Consider the following 25,208-nt stretch of genomic DNA (forward strand, 5'->3'; position numbering starts at 1 on the left):
AGTGATAACAGTATAACAAGACAAGCAAGAGTCCATGGTGGAGTCTTGAGGAATGTTCACATTTAGGTTCAAGGGGATGAAATAACAGAGAGGAGATATTCATATAAAGAGAATCAAAATAGAGAAAGAGCAAAACTAAAAAAATAAATAAATAAATCACAGTATTCCAACAAAAAGGCAGAAGGGTATTTGGTAGTGACAAATTCTATGAAGATAAGAATAAATGCTGAGGAATAAAAAAGGGTCAATTTATTTAGAGGATACATAGGAACTAACAGGGGAGAGCATCATCAATGTGATGAAATGAAGCTAAATTGTACAGTGTTATAAAGGAATTCAGATGAAATAGTTTTAGATCAGGTACCTCAGACACTGAACCAAGAAAGGAAAGTCAGAGCTAGGAAGGTGCTAATAGATGTGTCTGTCACCAAGGTGGCAATTAAATAAGCCCTTATTAATTTTTAAATAAATAAGTATAGAAATAAAAGGGTAACAGTAAGCGTATAAGAGTTTGACTTTTTTTTTTTTTTTTTAGAAAGAGAGCACAAGTTGGGGAGAGGGGCAGAGGGAGAGAATCTTTTTTTTTTTTCCTTTGAGGGAGAGAAACAGAGTGTGAGCTGGGGAGGGGCAGAGAGAGAGAGGGAGACACATAATGTGAAGCAGCCTCCAGGCTCTGAGCTGTCACCACAGAGCCTGATGTGGGACTCAAACCCATGAACCATGAGACCATGACCCGAGCCGAAGTCGGACACTTAGCCAACTGAGCCACCCAGGTGCCCTGTAGAAAGAGAGAGAGAGAGAGAGAGAATCTTAAGCAGGTTCCATGCTCAGTGCAGAGCCCTACATGGGGCTTGACCCCAAGACCCTGGGATCATAACCTGAGCTGAAATCAAAAGTCCAACACCAAACAGACTGAGCCACTCCAGCACTCCTGACTTTGTGTTTTATTGTTAATGAGAAAAGCAGAAGGGAAGAAGCCTATGGAAAGACAGAAACTGAAGTTACTGAAGACAGGAGGGATGATTATGAAAGCATTACACAGAGAGCAACAAGGAAATAGACCTAGAACATGGAGAGGCATGTACTTCCTCTGAAGCAATGAGACAGATAGAACTCTTCTGATGCTTCAAGGTGAAGATTAAGTTATATGCAAGAGTTAGCGTTTAATAGCTGCAGTCCCTTTGAGAGGCTGGAGGCAAGGTAACTAGCAAAACCTTCAGGGGATAGAGTGAAATGATCTATAAAGGACTCACCACTTCCAGAAATTTTGCCTTTAAAATGTTAGCCCTTCCAAAGCAGCCACATTCTAAATGAAGACCTATCCTACCTCTCTTCCTCAAACTCCCACCCAAACATGTGACGGAAAGACTGGAGAATCAAAAGCAAGGAGAGAAAAATTTGCAGTTTTATATGAGGCTGACCGTGTACGGGAAAAGGTACCTGATCACGAGCTTTGCAGGTGCAGGTGAAATTTGCCTACTGATGGTGACCCACTGGAGACCTCTGATGGGTTCCTAACTTCAGGTTCCCACCCAGAGAATGTTACGAAGATTGACAGGTGTTCAGGCATTCATCAGTGTTTTTTGGTCTTTTTTTTTTTTTAATTAAAGTACAGTTGGGGTGCCTGGGTGGCTAGGTTGGTTAAGTGTCCGACTCTTGATCTCAGCTCAGGTCATGTTCTCACACTGGGTGAATTTGAGCCACACATCGGACTCTGTGCTGATGGTGGAGAGCCAGCTTGGGATTTTCTCTCTCCCCCTCTTTCTGTTCCTCCTCTGCTTGTGCTCTCTCTTTCTTTCTCAAAAATAAATAAATAAACTTAAAAAAATTAATAGAAAAAATTAAAGTATAGTTAATACACAATATTAGTTTCAAGCATACAGTATAGTGGTTGGACCACTCTGTGCGTTAGACTAGGTTCACCAGGAGAGTAGCCACATCTGTCACCACACAATACTGTTGTTATACCGTTGGCCACATTCCCTATGCTGTACATTTACAAACTTGTACAACATGGCCCTTCACAAAGTCTAGTGAGGGTGATAAAAGCAACCTTGTTAAAAAGCACAATGTTGGGGTGCCTGGGTGGCTCAATAAATTAGGCATCCGACTTTGGCTCAGGTCATGATCTTGTGGTTCATGAGTTCAAGCCCCGCATCAGGCTCTGTATTCACAGCTTAGAGCCTGGAGCCTGCTTCAGATTCTGTGTCTTCCTCTCTCCCTCTGCCCCTTCCCTGCCAGCTCTCTCTCTCTCTCTCTCTCTCTCTCTCTCTCTCTCTCTCTCCCTCTCAAAAATAAACATTAATTAAAAAAAAATAAAAATAAAAGTGAATGAAGCTAAATTCACTGAGGCAACCAGAAGAGAAAAATGGAATGTAGCAACCTAACAATTTCTGGGTCAGTTCAAGAATCCCTGAAGTTCTTACATGATGGAGAGTATTACCTGGGATGACCTCATGTAGACTGAGAAAAACTTCAAGATCAGAAGTTTCTTGTGGCCATGACTATAGTTGATATAGGGTAGCTTTTATTTTATTTTTTCTACATAAACAATTTTATGTCTGTACTATATAGCATTTTAAACAGGATCTGGCTAGCTAAAAACAAAAACTAAGTATGAGGCAAGGAACTAACCAGAGCTCTCACTTCCATTTAAGAAATTAAATAACAGGGGCGTCTGGGCAGCTCAGTCGGTTAAGCAACCGACTTCAGCTCAGGTCATGATCTCCCAGTTTGTGAGTTTGAGCCCTGCATAGGGCTCTGTGCTGATAATGCAAGTCCTCCTTGGGATTCTCTCTCTCTACCTCTCTCTTTGCCCCTCCCCCACTTGTACTCTCTTAAATAAACTTAAAAAAAATTAAATGACATATACGAAGGAAATCCAGTGGACATTAGTTTTGCCCTCATATTTTGGTCTCCACCATCAAAATCAACATCTAATTCCATTTCCTGATGATTGTTGTTATAAACGGAGTACAGATATAAATAAAATATGTTTCTTAACAAAGCAAGATAAGAATCATAAATTTCAATACCTGCCAGGTAAGTGAGTTCAGCATTTTAGTAAGCAAAGGGCAGAGAAATGTGTCTCTCTCTCTCCGCATGCAATCATGGATTGACCTGGCAATAGCCTTTCTAATTAATTTATGATGCTTGATTTCATTTCATTCAGGGTGTGAGTCACACACAAGCTCTGATTTCTCACCACTTTTGATATAATTATAACCTAAAAATCTTAAAAGGAACTTTCATTTTTTAAGAAAATGTACTGAGAAATCATTTGGAAGAAGAACCTCATATTAATTGTCATTTTTCAAAAATTACATTAGTACTGTGGTAGTTTTAGGAAGATAGAACCATTATTTTTTTTTAAAAATTTTTTAAGGTTTATTTTTGAGAGAGAAAGAGAGAGAGTGCAATGGGGGAGAGGCAGAGAGCCAGAGAGAGGGAGACACAGAATCTGACGGAGGCTCCAGGCTCTGAGCTGTCAGCACAGAGCCCATCGTGGGGCTTGAACTGTGAGATCATGACATGAGTCAAAGTCTGACGTTTAGCCAACTGAGCCACCCATGCACACCAGAACCTTTAATTCTTAAGCTTATATAACTCACTAGCGCCTTTTAAAAGATAGCTAAGATTTAAATTATTTGTTTCTGAGAGGTGTTCTTTTTATATTACAATAAGACAATTTCCCTTGGTTGCCAGGAAGTTTTTCTAAGGTTGATCAACTATAGTTATCTTTTTGAAATCATTATGTCATGGTCAATTAATTAATGTTACAATATAACATATTTCATAAGCTAATGGCAATTTTGTGAATGGAAAGAAACTGTCCATGTTGTACACAAGTTTTTGAAAATCCTTCCGTAATTAATCATCACCAGCTCCTCTGCACTGTGAAATGGACTATTTTGGCTTCCCAAATAATTGCAATTTATAACTAAAGAAAGAACTCCAAAGAACCTGGGGTACTAATGGGAGCTATCATCCTTTACAAACTGATTAAAACTATAGTTGCAGATGAAAACTGGTACAAGCAGGCCAGATATATCTTACCTGGCAGTTGCTGGTAGAATTTCTATTTTATAACCAGTGTTTGGTTATCATCACCTGAAAAAGTATGTTTTATGTTTGGGAGGATTTCTTGAAGCTCTAAGATTGCCCATTATATGTAGTGTTTATTCCACAAGTCTCGAAGCTCCAGATGTTGAAAGTACATTCCAATTACCCGAATATTTGTAAATATTTAATCTACACTCAAACACCCCTCTGTGGCTTATCACTAGTGAGTAACTTACCTCATCTCATCAAGTCCTTTGTTAGAAAGCATCCCACAGGTGGCCGAGTATTGCAAAGACCAACCAATAAAAATTAAAAAAGAAAAAAAGGAAAGGAATTCTACAGTAAATTTGCAAATATCTTCAGAGATTGCATAAAATTTGTATTGGAGAATGACTTGAATCATATCAAAACTCTTCACAGATAAGGATCTAATCAAATTATACCAGTTAACTGAAAAGGGGTCGGTAAGAATGGTGGAAGGAAAGGTGTTTCCAGAAACAACGACTGGAATATCAAAGGATCCATAGCGACCTTGAAAACAATTTGTAAAATTTTTTGACTTTTTTTTTTTTTTTTTTTTTTTTTTTTGCAAAATACTCTCTTAAGGTCAAATGCAAAGCTCAACAGTAAAACACAGGAATTAGTAATGTGTTGTCTTACACATTTGTCAGCAAAATTACCCTCAAAGTCCATCCTAAAAACTAGGGCACAGAGGAAGAAAGTGGTGGTGATTGCCAAGACTGAGCTGAGCCCAGTGACAGGACTACAGTGTTAGTATTAGGAGACTTTACAACCCACACTGGTGTAACAGGTTGCCAGCTACATTCAAGAAACTGCTGGTGCCAGGAAAGATTCAGCCCCTTCTCTGTACAGGAAACCTTTGGAGCAAAGAGAGTTATGACTATCTCAAAACTCAGATCAGTGAGGTTCGTATTGTGAGAGGAGATGTTCGTGGGAATCTGAATCATCCAGAACCGAAAGGGCTGACTGATAGGCAGTTTAGAATTGGCTGGTTCCCTGGGCATCAAGTGACTCCTTGGGGAGGCACAGCCACCTTAGCCCCGTTGCAGAGTGAGTCTGATGTGGACATTCTTATCTCAGGACACACACACAAATTTGAGGCATTCGAGCATGAAAATAAATTTTATGTTAACCCAGGTCCTGCCACTGGAGCACATAATGCCTTGGAAACAAACATGATTCCTTCATTCATGTTGATGGGTATCCAGGCTTCCACAGCTGTCACTTATGTGTAGCAGCTAATTAGAGATGATGTGAAAGTAGCATGAATTGAATACAAAAAATCCTAAAGCCAGGCCTGTCTTGCCATGCTTTTTTTTTTTTCATTCCCCTGTTCAAATAATTAAACACTAATGAGCCATTAAAAAAAAAAAATAGGACATCTATCTTTTCAAATTAGTGTTTTGTTTTCTTTGGGCAAATACCCAGTAGTGGAATTATTGGTTCATATGTTATTTCTATTTGTAATTATCAAATATTTAAGAGGACAAATTTTTGGTATACACACAATAAATAAATTTGCTTTATTTTTCCACATACAATTTAAATTAAATGTTTTCTATTGGTCATGATGACATTTTTATTTCTATTTTTGATGGATTCTGTTTGTGACTGTACCAGGTAACAATTATTCTTAGGGAACAAGAGATTCCTTTATGTCAATTACCTTTACCAGATAAATCAAAACCTCTGGTTCTTTCTTTTTTTTTTTTTTTTTTAAGAGAGAGAGACAGAGAAGGAGAGGGCAACACAGAATCCAAAGCAGGTTCCAGGCTCTGAGCTGTCAGTACACAGCCCGACGTAGGGTTAGAACTCTCAAGCTGTGAGACCATGACCTGAGCCGAAGTCGCACGCTTAACCGACTCAGCCACCCAGGCACCCCCCTTTCTTTTTTTTTTTTTAATGTCAGACAAGGCACAGACAACCAGATGTTTAGTTTGCCCACATGTCTGTCTTTAACGCAGTTCATGGGAAATGTAAGTTGGGCAGGGTTTCTACTTATCACACGTTATGTAAATTCAGTGTGGTTACAGAAGGACAAGAATTACTATTAGTTTAGCTTAAGTGTATTTGTGTATTATGACTGAGACAGAACTTTGCTTTAAATATATGGTATTTGTGTGAGTGCAAGGGTGTGTGTGTGTCTGTGTGTGTACGTGTATATAAATAGTAAAAAAATTTAGGTGTGTAGTAGATTAATAGGAGTCTGAATAGAAAGGAAAATATTAAGCATGAGGATTTTTATAAAACTCAGAAATGCACTGCCTTTTCTATTTTGTCAGTTGATTTCTATTGTTGTTGTCATGTGTCCTAGAGAAAAATCATTACTTGATAAATCCGCCAAAATTGGATGAATACGACAGGAAGGATTACTATTTTCTAGATTATATATTTTATAATTGATCTAAAACTTTTTTTTTTAATTTGGGGAATTTTTATTAATTTACACAGCCTGTACACGTGCATCCTTTGTTAATTTACTAGTTTATCAATTTTCTTAGAAGAATCAATACCCAAAGTACCAGTAAAATGTAAATTCTGATCAACAGGTTCTAACATAAAAGCTGAACAGTGTTAGTCACCCGTCAAAAAGGGATACTCTCGTCTCTGAGACAAGGTCTCTCTGTTTCCTGAAACAAATTCCTGAAAATCGGCATCTCACAGACATGCTTCTGTTTTCTTTAATTTCAGCTGCAGGCAGTAGCCATTTTAGAAAACATAACAAGACCCAGAATTTCTGATTTCCTTCCAATTTAGCTAGCTAATAGACAAAATTTCTTATTGCTGATTGCACGAAACCTGAACTCTTCCTCTCCAGGATTCTGGCAAAACGGCTTTCTGAAAATTCTGGTGGAAATATGTAATCAGAGCTCTCTTATCAGTAACAGAAGCAAATGCACTGAGTTTAATGGGCACTGAATGAACCAGACTTGACGGCCATGTTCAAAAGTCAAAAGCTTGTTTGAAGGGGCACTGTACACAGTAAAGAAATGTTTTTTTAATCACCTGACTAAATGGTCAAGGAAAAGATCAGTGGCACTGATTGAGAAGCTTCATTTGTGCTTCAATTTGGGGATTTATTGTACTTCAAAAATTGGCCTAGGTTTTAAGTTGTTTGGATGATTGTGAAAATAAAAAAATATATATATATATATATAGCCACGTTGGTGAATTACATTGGCAGTCTACCAAACAGAAATTTCAAGGAACAGGTGGTTATGACATTAAAATGAATAGAATCTCTTTCTCCAGGTAACAAAGGAAACAGGGTTTCTAAAAGTAGAGTGTGTATATTTCATAAAGAATATTTCATTCTCAATAGAAAATGAGTTTATTAGTGATAAAGATAAAATTTAATTATGAAACATGGTATCTTGAGCAGGTAAATGAAAGTAAATCTGCATTCGCTATACAATTTTTAAAATATGATCAGTTCATCTAGAAGAAATACAGCACAAAAACAGGTTCCTTGGAGAAAAAATAGAATACAGGAAATGACAAGTATTTTTTGTTTTGATACCAGGCAAGAACTTTTTTCCAAAAGTCCTATTGCAGTATTTACAGAAGCAATTCCTTGGATTTCCACAACCACCCAAGAAATAATATCACAAATGCATTGATGACTACATTTTCAAGTTCTGAAAATTTATCTTCTCAGACAGTGAGGTGCTTGAGGGGAAAAAAATTTTTTTTAGTAAATTACAATGAATGACCACAATTGTTACCATCAAGTTTGAACGTGTGACCTGCCTCACACCTGTCAGATGGAGAAAAGGCATTCCTTTTACACCTCATTTCAGTTAGGAGATCCCAAACCACTAAATGACCAACAGCCCATGCCACCCATTTAATGGTGTGCAGGCCAGCAAGCACCCTCTGAATGTCCCATTGGCAGATTCCAGCCATTTGCTTCTTTGCCATCCTGCATGTGAGATTAGAACTAAGGCCACTTAATGGAAGATTCGCCCAGTGATGGTGGAAAAAGGGAATGAGTAGCCAATGAGGAACGAAAGAGCAATGGGGCAGGAAAGGGTTTGCTTTTGCTGGAAAAGCAGTGGCGAAGAAAACTGTGGCACTAAGGATCCCAGGGCTTGCCCGGGAAAGATAGAATCTGCTCCAACAGGAAATTGACAAAATCACATGCAACCTATTCATAAACACTAGTCCCTTCTCGCAGGTTTGGACCAGAGGGTCAGGGAACATTTTCCTGAATCTAGGTACTTTGCAGTTTGTCTTGTCACAGGATTCAAGAAATAGAAGCCTGTTGCTCTTGAAAAACACCCCTGACACAGGGGGTAATGAAAGGTGCCCGTTTTGCTTCAGGCCATGATTCAGCTTTCTCATCCCTTGTACGCTTTCTCCATTCCGTGTCCTCCTACCCCTGTCCTACTCTCACATCCCTTCTCTCTCCTTCCCTCTGTTCTTCACTCCCACTCTCCCTTCTTTAAAGGTAAAGAAATGATCCACTTTCAACTCCTTAGCAAACAGGGACAATGTGTTTTTTTGTTTGTTTGTTTGCTTGCTTGCTTAATAAAGAGGAAGGAGGTAGCTGGTTTCCTACCCCTTTGGTTTAAAGTGTCCTCTTGTAAATTTTAGAGGCCCAACCTTTTTTTTTAAATATTTTAATGTTTATTTATTTTTGAGAGGGAGGGAGAGGGGAGAGAGTCAGAGAAACAGAGAGACAGAGTGCAAGCAGGGGATGGACAGAGAGAGGAGAAGACACAGAATCCAAAGCAGGCTCCAGGCTCTGAGCCATCAGCACAGAGCCCAACATGGGGCTCCAACCCACCAACCTCAAGATCCTGACCTGATCTGAAGTGGAGGCTTATTGATTGAGCTACCCAGGCACCCCTAGGGGTCCAGCCTTCTGATTTGCAGGGCAAGATCCGGGGCCTTCTAACTAGTGGGACTATAAACCCACACCTCTGAAATGGAGCTTAAAGTTTCTCAGGAGACACATAGGACATAATCCCTAAATTAGTCTTCTTGTATCTGGAGGAGATAAATCTTAATTATCTTCTGCATTACTGTATAAATCTGTTTGAAATCCTGTCCAGATTTGGTAATTGATTTCATGCTACTTACACGCCTGTAAACCTGATAATTTTTACTCGATAACACAATGTGTTCTTTCTCTCTTCTTCACTGGTGTGGAGGTTGTTTTAGTTCCCCATCCTTCCGTCCTCTCTCCTTCTTTGTTACCACCTTTGTTTCTTTTCACAAATACCGAGAAGGGACAGAGAGCACTATGGTAAATACAAAAAGACATTGGAGCGTAACAACCTGGACTAAAAGGTAAAAACAAAACCATCTTATTTGTCTCTGTCTCTTTAACTTCCCCATCAGGATTTTAAAATACAGGTTTTCTTGTTCTTGCTAAATCGGGTGTTATTTCAGTTAACTTTTAATCTTTTTTTTTCCTTGTTGTGATTATCTGGTTATTGTTTACCCAGGAAATATTTTTTTCTGCCTGCATTATTTTTAGCTCTGGTTGCAAAAAATCCTAACAAAGTGTTTAATTCCGTTGTTTTTGCATGACTCATGGTGTGTTGTCTAACATTATTGATGCATGAGGCTTGTAAATACCTGAGCTTGAAAGGGGAAGGATTCAATGCTGTCTGAGAAGTTGAATCTTTTACTGCCATTAATCAACTAAAGTCTATGTGCTTCCCTTGAAAGCAAGTGTGATTACTCTAACACTTTTTTTCTTTTTTAAGTTATAAGCCAAACTTAATCTTTGAAAACAAGATAATAGAAATATATTTAAATATTTACAGCTTATTACAAAATTAGAATATTCATTGCATTCTACTCCTGTTTGAAGTCAACCAACTCACGTTGAAGTTAACCAATCGTATCATATATATATATATTGATATCATATATGATATCTATACATATGATACAATATATTATATATAGATACATATAGATATAGATATAGATATAGAATAGATATAGATATAGATATAGATAGATGGCCTTAATGTTCCCCTCAGTTTGACTAAATTTTAGATAGGTTCCTTCCTGACTACAGGCCCCTGACTTCTATTCTTTTAGAGGACATATTTTAGAAAACTTAAAATTATAAATTATTTCTCTGTCTTTTGAGATGTGAATCTTGTCCCAACTTCTTGCCAGTGTCTTTGGATTCAGAACTGTCTTTCTCAAGGACCTGGGGGCCATCCCTTTGAAATGCAGACATCAAGAAAGATAGAGCCCATCTTCAAGCTCTATGACAGGATAGGACCCTAACTTTGATAAGCGCCAATTAGCAATCACAGATGACTTAATCACTTTAACCATCCTGATAAAGTCCTCCAGTACTGTTTCACTGCTCACCCCAGTACTTAAAAACTCTTTTGCCTTTGTTTCAATGGAGCATATATATTACATTTTATTTAAGTATAAAATGGATTTTATATATTCTATACATATTTATACATATGCATTTTATACATTTTATATGTATGTATACACATCTACATATTTTATGAATATATAAATATATATTAAACATATTTATGCACACACCCCTATATATATATGCAAAAACCTAAATTTAATAACACCAGAGCCAAGTACTATGGTTGAAGCAGATATAGAAGATACAGACCATTCTATTTTTAAAATAACACTATTGTTTCATTCTACACTCTTCACTGGTCCCTTCCTGTCCCAACACATGAACACACACACACACACACACACACACACATACACACACACACAGAGCAAATCTAGAGCCTCTGTAGCTTTGGAGTGGAGTTATCCAGGAGTCTTTCTGTCATCTGTGAGCAAGGAGGAGCTGATCCCATCTGGAGAAGGGAGGGGAGGTTCACCCCTTTCTTAGCTCCTGGGAAGATTCTTGCTGGATTGTATATAGATCAGGACTCTCAGTCTCCTCACATGGAATGATAATGTTGTTGATAGGACAAGTAGACATTGTTCTAGGATTAAGCATCAAGGGCTTGCTTATGCGGTCTCTGTACTTGAGTATTTCCCTTCTCCTTCATTACATGTTGGGCCATCCAGAGAAACTTCATGTCTGCCTTGTCCAACTTCGTAGTATCCTTATTCCCCGATGAGCCCGGAGCTCTGTGCACAAGACCCTAGCTCTTACATTTGCATTGCTGAGGACCCAGGGTGAGTGGATTGCTCACCTAGACCATAACCCACTGGGTGACAAAACATTGTCCTTCTTTGAATTTGTTTTGTATCTATGTCTGTTCTGTCAGTCAGACTCTTCAGTCTTACACTCTACACCCATACTTGCTTCATTAGAATTTACAATGGCTTTCTGATACAGCTCATGGAAAAGCCAATGAAAAGCTTCTCTGCTCTCTTGTCACTCATGTTGCTGGTGAGATAGCTTGCTTGAGGCATAACAAAAATATATATATAGATGAAAACAAATATTATTTATTATATGCATTATTATGTGCAATAAATAGCATTAATATATAGTGGCATTACATATGTATTGCCTAATACAATAACAGCCATCCAACTTTTGTGTTATTATCCCTCTTTTACAGATTGGTATCAGAGCTGGAGATTCATAAGATACTTGGTCAGCTATGGAGCCATTAGCACTAAATGCAGAAGCTGAAATTCAAACACAGGACTAGTTTGGGCACAGATCTTAATCTCCTTCTATTCAGCAGATATTCAGTGTTAAGAATTACGACACTGGTGGCAGAAGGAAAAAACTCTCAACTGCAAAAGTGGCGGGTGTTATAAAAATAAAGGCGCAGCACTAGGAATCAGAAAGCCTTCCAAGTTAGTTATGTGACCTTGAACAAATCATCTAGTTATTTGAAATAGCAATTTCCTTATCAGTTGAATGAGGAATTAGGGCAGCTGGTGATTTTACAGATCTTTTATAAATTACAAATTATATGATTCTTTCTGAATGCTAATTAGGCTGTCAGATACTTCCTGGAAATATGCATTTGAAAAGAACGCTTACTGCCATTTCCTCTGGAAACTTCTAAAGATACATAACACAGTGTGGTATAAGAATAAAGTACTTCTAAAGATATATATAACCTAGTGTGGTATAAGAATAAAGTTAGGAGTAGCACCTTGGTGGCTCAGTCTGTTAAGCATCTGACTTTGGCTCAGGTCATGATCTCCTGGTTCATGAGTTCAAGCCCCACTTTGGGCTCTGTGCTGACAGCTCAGAGCCTGCCTGGAGCCTGCTTCAGATTTTGTGTCTCCCTCTCTCTCTGCTCCTCCCGCACTTGCACTCTGTCTGTCTCAAAAATAAATAAAAAATATTTTCAAAAAAGAATGAAGTTAGGAAACTTGTGAAAAGAATAATATCTTTCCATTAGATCTTAAATAAAAATGCTTCCAAGTCCTTAACCCTCTCCTCATTCATCCATGTAGTGAACATAAAAATAATAAATGTCATTCACCTCAAGTTTTGTTTCACAGAGGCTGCCTCTTTCTTCTTGTCTAAGCATGAATCTGAGAAGTGCTTTTTCTCACTCTCCAGCCAAGCTAATGAATACCAGAGGGAGAAAAACCCATAAATCCCAATATCTAGCTCACAATTTGCCTTCCATGTGCCCAGCTGATAATTTTCAGGTTGAACGAGTTTTTGTGTCCGCATTCTCCAGGGATATGAGAAGCCATTAACCATGATTAGGCTTGCCAGAAGTGGAGGAAATGTGTAGGATCAATGTAGGTTTGGCAGCCAAAGCAAATCTACTTTAGCTTACATATATTAAGAAATGTGTTTGTGAAACTCAGCTGTTATGGGGAGCAGAAGATAAAAGAAAGTTGCCTAATACGGGTAAGCTACCATGCTCATTCAGACATACCAGTGATAACGTCAAAACCATCTTCGGCTGTCCAGTTACAAGTCAGCTTGTGCTTACTGAATGCCAGCAAAATGCACAAGGATTTGGTAGATGTCAGTAGACTAGCAAATTGCCTTTTGATTATCCATTAACATCATCTCCATCCAATAAAATCACACCATCCATGGGCTCCATTACAAAATCAAGAACTTTTCCTTTTATCTTTACTAATCACCTAATGTACCTCTATCTATGAACTTAAATATTAATGTGGCTAGTAATTTTTCATGACCTTCTACGAATCAGTCAAAAGCATCCTAAAGGGGAGAACTCTACATATCTCAAGAAGTTTTTCTTCTACTTCATATAATATGTATATAGGTAAGCAACAGAGAAAGACAGAATGTGAAAGGGACAGTGCCTGTGCACAGGCCAATTACAATATAGTCTGCGGTCTAGCGGTTTGGATGTTGTATACAAATACAGTAAAACAAACCTTGGTTTGCGAGCATGACCTGCTACGGAAACACTTGTAATCCAAAGCCCTTACATATCAAAGTGAATTTCAAGAACCGTTGGCTCAGTTGTGATCACGTGACATTTGGCATCACATACTGCTTGTATTGCAAGACGTCACGCATTTATCAAGTTAAGATTTATTAGAAACGTTGGCCGTCTTGCAGAACACTTGCAGAACAAGTCACCCACAATCCAGGGTTTTACTGCATGTTCTTTTCCTGGTACAAAAGGGATGGGACAGCAATCACAACTTTGAAATTCTCATTAGACCCATTTATTTGGCCGTTGGCAAGGAGCAATTAATTTTGTAAGGAAAATAATCTTTTCCATTGCAGGACTCGGGAATGAGTTTTACTGCCAACAGTCTCTTTGAAGCCACAGTTATGAATTTTACCTAAACAAATCTAAAGCTCACTCTATTAACATAATCTTTAGGTTGGCCTTAAACTCTGGGTTTTTAATTTCACTTGAATCATACTTGCACTTTTCTGGCATGCTTTTTTATGAAATGCGTTATAGCCACTATCAAAAAAGGAAACTACTGCAATTCAATCTAGGCAAGTAATATTAAAGGGAATACAAAAGCCTATACCAATCCTGAAGTTTAAAAGTACAATTCTACAAAAAAAAAAAAAAAGGATGTAGTACATCCTTAAGAAACTAATGCAATAGGTTTTTTTTTTAATATTTATTTATTTTTGAGACAGAGAGAGGAAGAGAGAGACAGAGCACCAGTGTGGGAGGGGCAGAGAGAGAGGGAGACACAGAATCACAGCAGGCTCCAGGCTCCAAGCTGTCAGCACAGAGCCTGACACAGGGCTCGAACTCACGACCAGCAAGATCATAACCTGAGCTGAAGTCTAGTGCTGAGCCAACTGAGCCACCCAGTTGCCTGGCAATAGGAGTTTAAAATGATAATCTTTCATAACTAGACTTAGTGTGATCATTTGGCAACGCATATAAATGGTGAATTGCTATGTTGTACAAAGGAAACTAATATAATATGGTATGTCACGTGTATTATATTTAAAAAATTAATAAAATAAAATGGTAATCTTTCTACCTAGAATTTGGCTTAGGCTCCAAAGGCTGAAAACAATAGCACAGGTGCCAAGTACCCATATATCCTACAGAGAGATAGTAGTTCATGAATGCTAGAGCATGAGAAATATACTCAGGTCCTTCAAGGTCAGCCACTTCACCAAAGGGAAAAAAAAAGTGAAGACTGAATAGTCACAGAAAGGATTTTCTTGGAAAACTCTGTGAGTTAGAACTACTCCCAGAGAGGCAGGAAGAGAAAGCTTAAAATTCTTCCCATTGAATAACATTGTCTCAAAACATGTAAAGGAAAACTTGAAAAAAAAAAAAAACTGCAAAAAAAAAAAAGCTGCAAAAAATACATGAATACAGAAACAACAAAGGAATATATCCCATTCAGTAATTTATAGAACAGACAGACAAGTCGGATTCTGAGTTCTCACCTTGAAAATAAGAATGGTGTTGCCACCACTTACTACTATGAGTAAGAGTTTTTTAAATGGGTATTTTTAAAAATACATCTTAATACATTAAACAGACAACGGGCTAGAAACCATTTCTCCAGCAGCCTTCCAAAGGCTCATGTACATCACTACATCCCAAAATTCATCTATGACCCTAAAAATGCTCAATATTTCTTAAAAACACAATCATCTAGGTAAAATATACTAATATTAATATAGGTGATCTAATTTTGCCAACCAGAGAAATAATCTTTCCCTGAAATTCCCCACATATATGACAGATATATAAGCAGTATGACAAGGTAAAGAAAAATGACAATGGGGGGAAACAATTTATCAGAGGAAACTCTCAAAGGAGGAGTAGTATTTGTCCTTGGTTAGTAGTACATTTATAGGAAGTTTCACACTGTGTGGTGAAAGGCAATATTTGACCTACTTTTGACACCTCACCAGTGTCAGTAGCGAGTGTATAGGGACACAGATATTCTAACCATCATTAGGAATACAGCCTGCCTGGTGGAACTGTGGCTATTTCAGACCTTTCTGGTAAATGTGTTATTGTTTACAAATATCCACTTCTCTTTCCTGTAAGAAAATAATTCTTCCTTACTCCTTTGAAGCCAGTAATGGCCCTGTGACTTGTTTTGAACCATGAAATATGAGCAGAAATGACCTGTCATTTCTGAGCTTTAAGAGCAAATGCAAGCTATAGTCAATTCTCAGTACTCAAGTCTGTTATGTTCTGTAAAGTCTACAAATCACAAAGTAGCAAATACTAAGTTAGTGTTCCTAAGAGAAACATAGGGTTATGTTCCTATGAGCTTCTGGTCACATTTTTGTCAACATGTCAATACAACTGGTCAACATCTCATGAATCCACAATTTTAACAATACTTTCCATAACTTCAGATACTACTCTATAGCTTGAATATTTATACTATAGCTATTACTTTAGCGCTTTCTGGAGCAGCCTCTGGTATTTATGGGCAATTTTCCTCTTCCTTTTTCTAGATGGACTGTTTTATTGATCTATTAACATTGAACTCATTGCCAATAGCCTTATAACTAAAGCCTAAATAAAGTTTATCTAACACACATTATTTTTTCTGTGAGGCACATCACAACCTTCTTTTGCTTAGGAACAGTAGATAGCACTTCAGCACTATTCTTGGGCCATTTTAAACAGAAAAATTACTAACAAAACAGAACAAAATGTGAAAAAATGTTACCAAATAGGTCACACACACACACACACACACACACACACACACACACACACACTTGTTTACAATCTGAGAACTGAAACAGGAAGGGAGAGTGTTACCTTGTTTGACCTCAGCTAGAAAAATGCACGTTTGGCAAGTGAAAATTTCTCCCATTTTGTGCATGTCTTTGAAGGACTACAACAGCACTGTAAGCACTGGCTTGGGAGTTAGAGGTAAACTTTAGCAAGAAGGTGAATTTACAAATAAAGAATCCACAAATGAGGATCAGCTCCATAGCTTTATCTTGACCAGTGACATTCCAAATATCTGCTGCTTCATTACTCTGGGCAGTATGGGGACCTCAAATGACCATGGATGAACATGTAGCAGGAGTCAGAATTAAACTTTTATGCTTTAAGTCTTTAAAACTTTGAAACTATTGGTTACTTCAACACAACCTAGTCATCCCTGACATAAATACTCCTTGACCTAGAAATTCCACTGCAAAATTTATCTAATAGACTTACACATCTGAAAAAAGACATAAAAAAGATGGAGGCACCTGGATGGCTCGGGAGATTAAGTGTCCAACTTCGGCTCAGGTCATAATCTCATAGTTCATGATTTCAAGCCCTACATTGGGCTCTCTGCTGTCAGCATGAGCTGGCTTTGGATCCTCTGTCTGTCCCTCTCTCCGCCCCTCCCTGGTTCTCTCTCTCTCTCTCTCCGAAATAAATATTAAAAAAAAAAAAAGGAAGACATATACAGATGGATATAGAATACTTATAGAAGGATGTATAAGAACCAGTAACTCTGATAACCTCTGTTAATCAAGATTAGGAAACTGGGGTATTAGTTTACTGTTACCGAATAATGTATTTATTTGCTTAAAATTGCACATATTCTTTTTTGAATAAAAAGACAAAATTAAATTTAAATATTAAACTTAAAAAATTCAAAGGATGTATGTGATAAATTTTTAAATCAGCATTTATGTTTTTCCTTAAAATTAGGGAAACATCAGCTATCTTAGACTGAACATTTCTAGAAACCTTAGATTGTTGTCTTTATCTATGAATTACTATATCACTAGGGGCAGATTAATTCATTACTTATGTGAAGGATGGCTTTGAGCTATTTTCAATCATTTTTAATCACTTGAAATTGTTATTTCTTTTTAGAGGTTATTATTATCTTTTCTGAGATGGCAAAATGTCAATAGGGGATTAAGGCAGTAGAACAGTTGAGAAGCCAACACAACTCAGCTTCCTGAAGTCACTACTTTTCTGGTGAGCCTAGTCTGCTGTCAGTGGATATAAAATCCATGCAACTTATCTACCTTATTTTTCTTAATTTCTAATTCCAGTACAATTAATACAGTGTTATATTAGTTTCAGTTGTACAATATAGTGATTCAATAATTCTATATATGACTCAGTGCTCATCACAATAAGTGTACTCTTAATCCCCCTCAGTTATTTCACTCATCCCCCTACCCTCTGGCAATCACCAATTTGTTTTCAGTATTCAAGAGTGTTTTTGTCTCTTTTTTATTTTGCTCATTGTTTTGTTTCTTAAACTCCACATATGAGTGAAGTCATATGGTACTTGTCTTTCTCTGACTGACTTATTTCACTTACCATTATACCCTCCAGGTCCATCCATGTTGTTACAAATGGCAAGATTTCATTCTTTTTATGGCTGAGTAATATTAGTGTGTGTATATATAATATCTATATCTATATAATCTATATCATCTATATCTATATCACATCTTTATCCATTCATCTGCCAATGGACAGTAGGGTTGCTTGCATATCTTAGCTATTGTAAATAATGTTGCCATAAACATAAAAGTGTAGGTATCTTTCCAAACTAGGGTTTTTTGTTTGTTTGTTTGTTTGTTTGTTTTCATTTTCTTTGGGTAAATACCCAGTGGTGACTGGATCGCATGGCAATTAGAGTTTTGATTTTTTGAGGAAACTCCGTACTGTTTTCTACAGTATGCATTCCCTCCAACGGTGCATAAGCGTTCCTTTTTCTCCATATTTTTACCAACACTTGTTGTTTCTTGTTTTTTGCTTTTTTTTTGTTGTTTTGGTTTTCTTTTTGTTTTGTTTTTTATTTTAGCCATTCTGACATATGTGAGGTGATATCTCATTGTGGCTTTCCTTCGTGTTACCCTGATGATTAATGATGTTGAGCATCTTTTTCAGAAGCTTATCTATCTTGAATATCAGAGGGAAATGACTACATAGAATCAGAGGATGAAATAAATGCCTTCTAAAACTATGATTCCTAATCTTCTGATAATAAAAGGTGACAATTCTACCTCTTAGCAAAACATTTTTTGGGATAAAAATATACTTCAGTGTTAAGAAAACATTTTGAAAATAAAATATCTTCCATAATTTCTCTACCTTGACACCTACTGAACAAATTTTTCTATCAACAACATTCTTTTTATTTTTATTTTAATCTTTCTGACTTGTCTACCACTATCCACAGATTTCCTGAGGACCTGCATACATACACACAGTTTCTACATTATAATTAAGTCTAATTGATTCCCAGAAAACTATCAAATATTTCATTGAACAATTTTCCTTATAACTGTGGTATAACTTGATAACATTCCTGTACTAGTGAGTCAGTGCCACATTATTCAAACAATATGCCTTTAAATCAGATTTATTTGTATTTACATAAGAATAGTTGTATAAAAACAATTGATGTATATTTGTAAAAGGAGACTATAGAAAATAGCTTACATTCAGGAAAATATAAGTTTATTGAGAAATATGTACTGTGTCCTTGTATATTTTATATGTATGTATAAAGAGAATGATTATTTATATAAATAAGCATACATATATAATATGTATGGTGACAATAGGTAGTCAGTGAAAGAATATACAAAATGATTTCAATTTTTACATTGTGTAAGAAAAAAAAATCTACTTCCTTAGCATTACAGTTAAGAAAGTTTGGGGGCGCCTGGGTGGCTCAGTCGGTTGAGCATCCAACTTCGGCTCAGGTCATGATCTCACGGTTCGTGAGTTCGAGCCCCGCATCGGGCTCTGTGCTGACAGCTCAGCACCTGAAGCCTGCTTCCAATTCTGTGTCCCCCACTCTCTCTGCCCCACCCCTGCTTGTGCTCTGTCTCTCGGTGTCTTTCAAAAATGAATAAACATAAAAAAATTTTTTTAAAAGAAAAAGAAAGTTTGAAGTAAATATTTCCAATATTTACATATATAAACTGATATGGAAATCCAAATTTCATTTGGATGTTTAGCATATTGCAAATTATCATTCTTGAACTGCTACCAACAGTTATGCCCTCTGACACAGGGCTGGTTTGGCACGCAAACCAAACTTGGTGACGTTGAATGTCAACTCAATCACCAAGGAATAAAACAATCCTTGTGTTTTACTATGAGAATAAAATCATTATTTACCAAAAACTGACACTATGTTCACAGAAAATACTTAATCTCAACATAAGGTTACCTATCATTTTCAGATTATTTCCCATTTATCCTACTAAATTATGAAGTTTCATTTCTTTTTTTTTTTTTTTTTTTAATTTTTTTTTTTCAACGTGTTTTATTTATTTTTGGGACAGAGAGAGACAGAGCATGAACGGGGGAGGGGCAGAGAGAGAGGGAGACACAGAATCGGAAACAGGCTCCAGGCTCCGAGCCATCAGCCCAGAGCCTGACGCGGGGCTCGAACTCACGGACCGCGAGATCGCGACCTGGCTGAAGTCGGACGCCTAACCGACTGCGCCACCCAGGCGCCCCTGAAGTTTCATTTCTAACACAGGAGGAGGAAAGTAATAGATGACTAATAAATAAAAAATCTGGTCCCAATTTGTTTAAATATATACAGTTCTCAAAAAACTGTTTCTCATAAAGAAACAGGGAATTTAATCCCTATTTGATTTTCTCTCAGGTAAACTGTCTTCAGTTTGAAGTATTGAAAAACAAGGTATTTAGGGGCTCAGGTAACTGAAAATTAAAGAAATAGTTGCTCCATAATGTTAATAAGCTTCCAATTTCATTCCGATTCTCCATCCTTTTCCACTATGTGAATTTTACCAAATACCCCCAAATCCTTGTGCTCTCAAATTAGTTACCAGGTTCAATCAGAGTTTTATACTTCTTTATCCAAAATAAGGGGACCAGAAATATGAAATATGTTCTCTTCCTGCACTAAGTCTTGGGCTGTCTTTTCCTTGAGCCAAACAATTCCCTTGTCAACCATTGAATGTGGAGATCAGGGGAATGAGATCCCATCCCCCTGATTTGGTTAGGCGTGTGAGTGGAGTTCACCCATACCATATGGTTGTTTTTCCTTATGATATGGTTCCCAACCAAAGATCTTATTAGGAAAAGAGAATAGGTAAACATTTTCCAAGAAAATAGACACAATATCTTTATGTCAACTGACATATGATATTTCTATGGCACAAGTAAAATGTTGAAATCTTTTCAGATTTGAGTCAAAGTTGTAAAGAACAGCTACAAAATTTTCCAATTCTACCCAATGGTAGACTATTTGAGGGGATTATAGAAAGTATGGATATCTCAAAAATTTTAGACTCAACAACAGGATGTAGGTAAGAGCCATTTATGGATCTATAGACAAGAGGTAGGGGAGCAGGCTTGTAAGGGGACACCAAGAGTCATGTTTTAAATACAACCTGGATCCATCTATTAGACACTCAAGTGTCTAATAAAGCTTAACTGTTAAATATATAAGTGTGGAGTTCAGGGCAGAGGATCAAAGCCAGAGATATAAATTTGTTATCTTCATAAAATAAGTGATATTGAAAGCCACTTTCTCCATTGATTTAGTAGACCTATCACCACAGAACACAACTTAGAGTACATGAATAAATGTAATTACTGCTGAAATAAAACAGTTGTACCCTTTTCATGGGCTTATGTAATTCTTTCTTTTAAAAAAGCACAATGTGTATTCACTAAGAAGATGAGTATAATGAGATACCAACATCCTATACTAAACTTATTAATCAGGTAACCCAGTATCTGAAGTTTCAGTCTTCTCACAGTGGACACAAAAGTGTGTTTCAAATTTCTTTACTTTCGTTACAAGTCATTTCAGCTAATCTGGAATCTTGAAGAGTATATTAATACTAATATTTTTGCAAAGACTACATGGCATAGAGGAATCACTATTTGATATTATAAGTGACTTAAAAAAGAAGGGAACTGAATAACTATCTCTGTGAATCAGGCCCTAAGAGAGCTTTTCCACAAGAATGGAATTACTCAAAGCAATGACTCTGAATCACTCCCTCTCCACAGTAGAGAAGAACAATTAGATGCTGAGTTGTGTCAGATAGCAGGTCATTGTGAAAGCATATTGCCAAATATAGTTTGTTTGCCTAAGTCATTTATTCTGGTAACGTGTATTTATTTAGAAATTGTCTGTGAATGGTAATGCTTTACTGCTGAACATCTGTTTTCTACCTTCCTTATTTTCTAAAATGTCAGTTGTTGGGGGAGGTGGTCCATGACTGCAAAGTAGGAAGACTCTGAACTCATCTCCTCCAATGGACATACTGAATCGCTACCTACATATAGAGCAATTCCTCTTGAAGAAGAACCAAGGACTGACTGAACAGCTTCTGCAGAGTAAACAACACAGGAACCACACAGGGAAGGGCAGAGAGATGGAGACATAGCAAGGATGGGAATCCCATACTAACGTTACAAGCCTCCATAAAAAGGAATATCACTGGGGGGCTCACACACAGACTTGCCCACAGGAAGCCTGCACAGCAAACAAACAAAAAAATAAACAAAACAGAAAAGAAAAGAAAAGAAAAGAAAAGAAAAGAAAAGAAAAGAAAATTAAGAAAAGAAAAGAAAAAAAAACACAAACAAAAAAAACCCAAAACCCCTAGTGGTCTAAAGGGCAACTACACTCTAAATAAAGGAAATAACATTTTCTAACCTTAGATCATCCACCAAACAGGTGAGGGACCTACTGGAACTCTCTCTGGAGTCGGAGATTCTGGCAAGCACCATTTTTTAACTTGCCTTCCACCTTAATAACATGGACAGAAGCCTGCCTCTATGTACTCCAGGTCCCTGACCCATACCAGCTCCAGCTGTCCTCCCAAGGCAGATACCCCCCACACTCCCATGCTCCTATTCCAGCTCCAGCTGCCCCTCAAGGAGGCACATTGCAGTGCACCCTGGGACATGTCATCCCACGCCTGATCCAGCTGTCTCTGCCAAGGTGTTCCCCACTAGAATGGTGAACTCCGGGACTTCCTAGCCTGTACCAACCCCAGCTCCTGCCATATAGTACTGGTGAGGATGTGGAGAAAAGGGCACTGTCATACACTGTTGGTGTAAATTCAAATTCGCGCAACCACTGTGGAAAACAGTATGGGGTTTCCTCAAAAAAGTTAAACATAGAACTACCCTATGATCCAGAAATTCCACTTCTGGGTATTTAGCTGAAAAAACAAAAAACATCAATTCAAAGAGATGGGTGTACCCTTATGTTCATTGCAACATTATTTAAAGTGGCTTAGGATATGAAAGCAACCTAAGTGGCTATCGATAGATGACTGGATAAAGAAAACATGGTATATAGTATATAAATAGAAGGCTGATGCCATCATCAGCCTATTGATTCATAGTTAGTAAAGTGGCCCCCTCCACTATATAACTTCAAATATACAACGCTTGTCAAACATGCATAAAAATATTGGTATCTTTGATTATTATAACTATAATAAGAACTTAAATAAAAGTAAATCTTTTATCAAACTGAAAAAGAGCCACACTATCGATACATAGTCACTACTGACAATTGAGTTAAGCTACTTATTTTCTAACTGGAATTTTTATTCCAGTTCTAAAATAGAGAAACTAGGGGCACCTGTGTGGCTCCGTCAGTTAAGCGTCTGACATCAGCTCAGGTCATGATCTCATTGTTCGTGAGTTAGAGCCCTGTGTCAGGCTCAGAGCCTGGAGCCTGCTTCAGATTCTGTCTCCCTCTGTCTCTGACCCTCCCCAACTTGCACTCTCTCTCTCTTTCCCTCTCAAAAATAATAAACATTAATTTAAAAAATAAAACAAAATAAAGAAACTAGTTTCATAAGGATTTCTTTTAAACCTTCGTCGATTATCTGAGTAGGTAGGTTGACATATTCTCCATTAAATTCAGTATAGATTAGGCACTGATTCATTTTGGCAAAAACTCAAAATTCATAAAACTTAATATGTGATCTTTCCCCAAATCAGCTGACCCCAAAGGTAAATCCATTTGCCAGTATTATTTTCAAACACCCTGGCTTAAAAATTTGGAATTACTTTGACTTAACCCTCTCTCAAACTCCCAACACCTAGTCAGTAATCAAGTGTTTTTACATTTTAAAAAGTCAGGCATTTATTGTATACTGTGTACTTCGGGTGCAAAGATGAATACTGTCATACTTGGCACCTCATGAATTCACAACGCTTGCATTTATTCCTTCGTCTATATTTTTACCGCTGCTCAACCAAACTTAACTTGCTTTCTTGACTCCACTCTCTCTCCCATCCAATGTATCCTAAAAATTGCTCCCAGATAAATCTTAGCAAAAACACTTTGCATATGTTACTGTCTTTCTCAAAAATTTGTACTCATTCCACTTTTTCTGCAGAAAGATGTTACACATCCTGACTGGTATTCAAGGCACTCAGCAGCATGTTCCCCATCCTACTCTGAAGCTCTCTGTCCACTCCCCCAAACCTTCTGTTCCATCCAAACCAGTCTACACACTACTCCTACACAAAGCATATATAGCTTTACTATCAAGCCTTAGTTCTCACCATTTTCCTCGCCTGTAATGTATACTTTCCTCAACTAAACGTATCTCAGTAGAATAATACACATTTAAGAATATACAATATTTATACAACTTTAGAGGTACCTTTAAAAAAATGACATTATCCACTTATTGAATAAAACCATCTGTACATAACATTTAAGTACGTATCCCATTTTTCCAGTTAGGTTATACATACCTTGCTTGAGCTTCCTAATTTTGAGATATATACACCCTAACTAAGGAAATAGAACATATACTTCAAAGCTACGTAGATATATTTTTAGCTTCCTCCCTCTCCTGTGCACAACATGTGGAAGTAGAATTTAAATACAGTAAAACCTTGGTTTGTGAGCATAAATCATTCTGGAAACATGTTTGTAATCCAAAGCACTTGTATGTCTGTGTGAATTTCCCCATATGAAATAATGGAAACTCAGGCGATTCATTCCCCCAAAATATTCATATCAAAATGATTACAATTCTGTAATATAATACAAAATAATAAAGAAAATACAAAATATAAAGAAAAATAAACAAATGAAAATTTTCATGGCTGGTGTGAGAGAGACAAGAGAGAGGAAGGTTACTGTGGAGGACGACTTTCACTATCACTAACAGAATCACTGCTATCTATTGGCCCAGTGGAATCTTTTTCTACATGGGGCCATTGTATACACTCGCACAGATGTTGACTACAGTACAGTATTAATAAACTCTTGTCATATACTGTATTTAATGTAACTGGCAACAAGGCAGCAGAGGAAAGGGTCTATATCTGCAGGCAGACTGACCTAGAATGAAGCAAAGCATTCGTAAGCTTAATCTTGTATGGAAAAGCAAATGACTGTCCACAGGTACTTTGCAGTGACAAAAAATACACTAGTGCCAGTTGTGGGCACCTTCCTGTGTTCTGAAAAGTCACCAATTTCTGACAAACACTGAAGCATGAGACGGAGCATCGGCGCACAGGAGACAATCACCTGCAGTCCCACAGCAAGACAGAGAGAGACAGAGAGAAGAACCATTGGCTCAGCTCTGATCATGTGGTGTTCAGCATCACGTACCACTCCTATTGCAAGACATCACTCATTTGCCAAGTTAAAATTTATTAGAAATGTTTGCTTGTTTTGAGGAACACTTGCAGAACAGGTTACTCGCAATCCAAGGTTTTACTGCACTTAGTATAGAATGGCTTTAAAAATTTATATACTTCACGAGCCTGGGTGGCTCA

At 37.3% G+C, this 25,208-nt stretch overlaps 1 protein-coding gene across 1 annotated transcript; it reads left to right on the forward strand.

The window, feature by feature from the left end:
• Window positions 1-2,013: 2,013 nt before the first annotated feature.
• LOC121010866 (vacuolar protein sorting-associated protein 29-like) lies at window positions 2,014-5,435 on the forward strand. The gene is made up of 2 exons (XM_040444735.1): window positions 2,014-2,033; window positions 4,832-5,435. Exons 1-2 carry the CDS (start codon window positions 2,014-2,016, stop codon window positions 5,316-5,318), a joined length of 507 nt encoding a protein of 168 aa, XP_040300669.1. The 3' UTR covers window positions 5,319-5,435.
• The last annotated feature ends 19,773 nt before the right edge of the window (window positions 5,436-25,208 follow it).

Source organism: Herpailurus yagouaroundi, unplaced genomic scaffold, assembly GCF_014898765.1.
Source record: "Herpailurus yagouaroundi ecotype Mexico unplaced genomic scaffold, PumYag 192, whole genome shotgun sequence".
Classification (NCBI taxonomy): Eukaryota; Metazoa; Chordata; class Mammalia; order Carnivora; family Felidae; genus Herpailurus; species Herpailurus yagouaroundi.

Coding starts and splice junctions, on each gene's coding strand:
- LOC121010866 (XM_040444735.1), top strand. CDS start 2,014: ATGGCCCTTCACAAAGTCTA. Junction 2,034..4,831: donor ATGGCCCTTCACAAAGTCTA/GTGAGGGTGATA, acceptor ACAGGACTACAG/TGTTAGTATTAGGAGACTTT.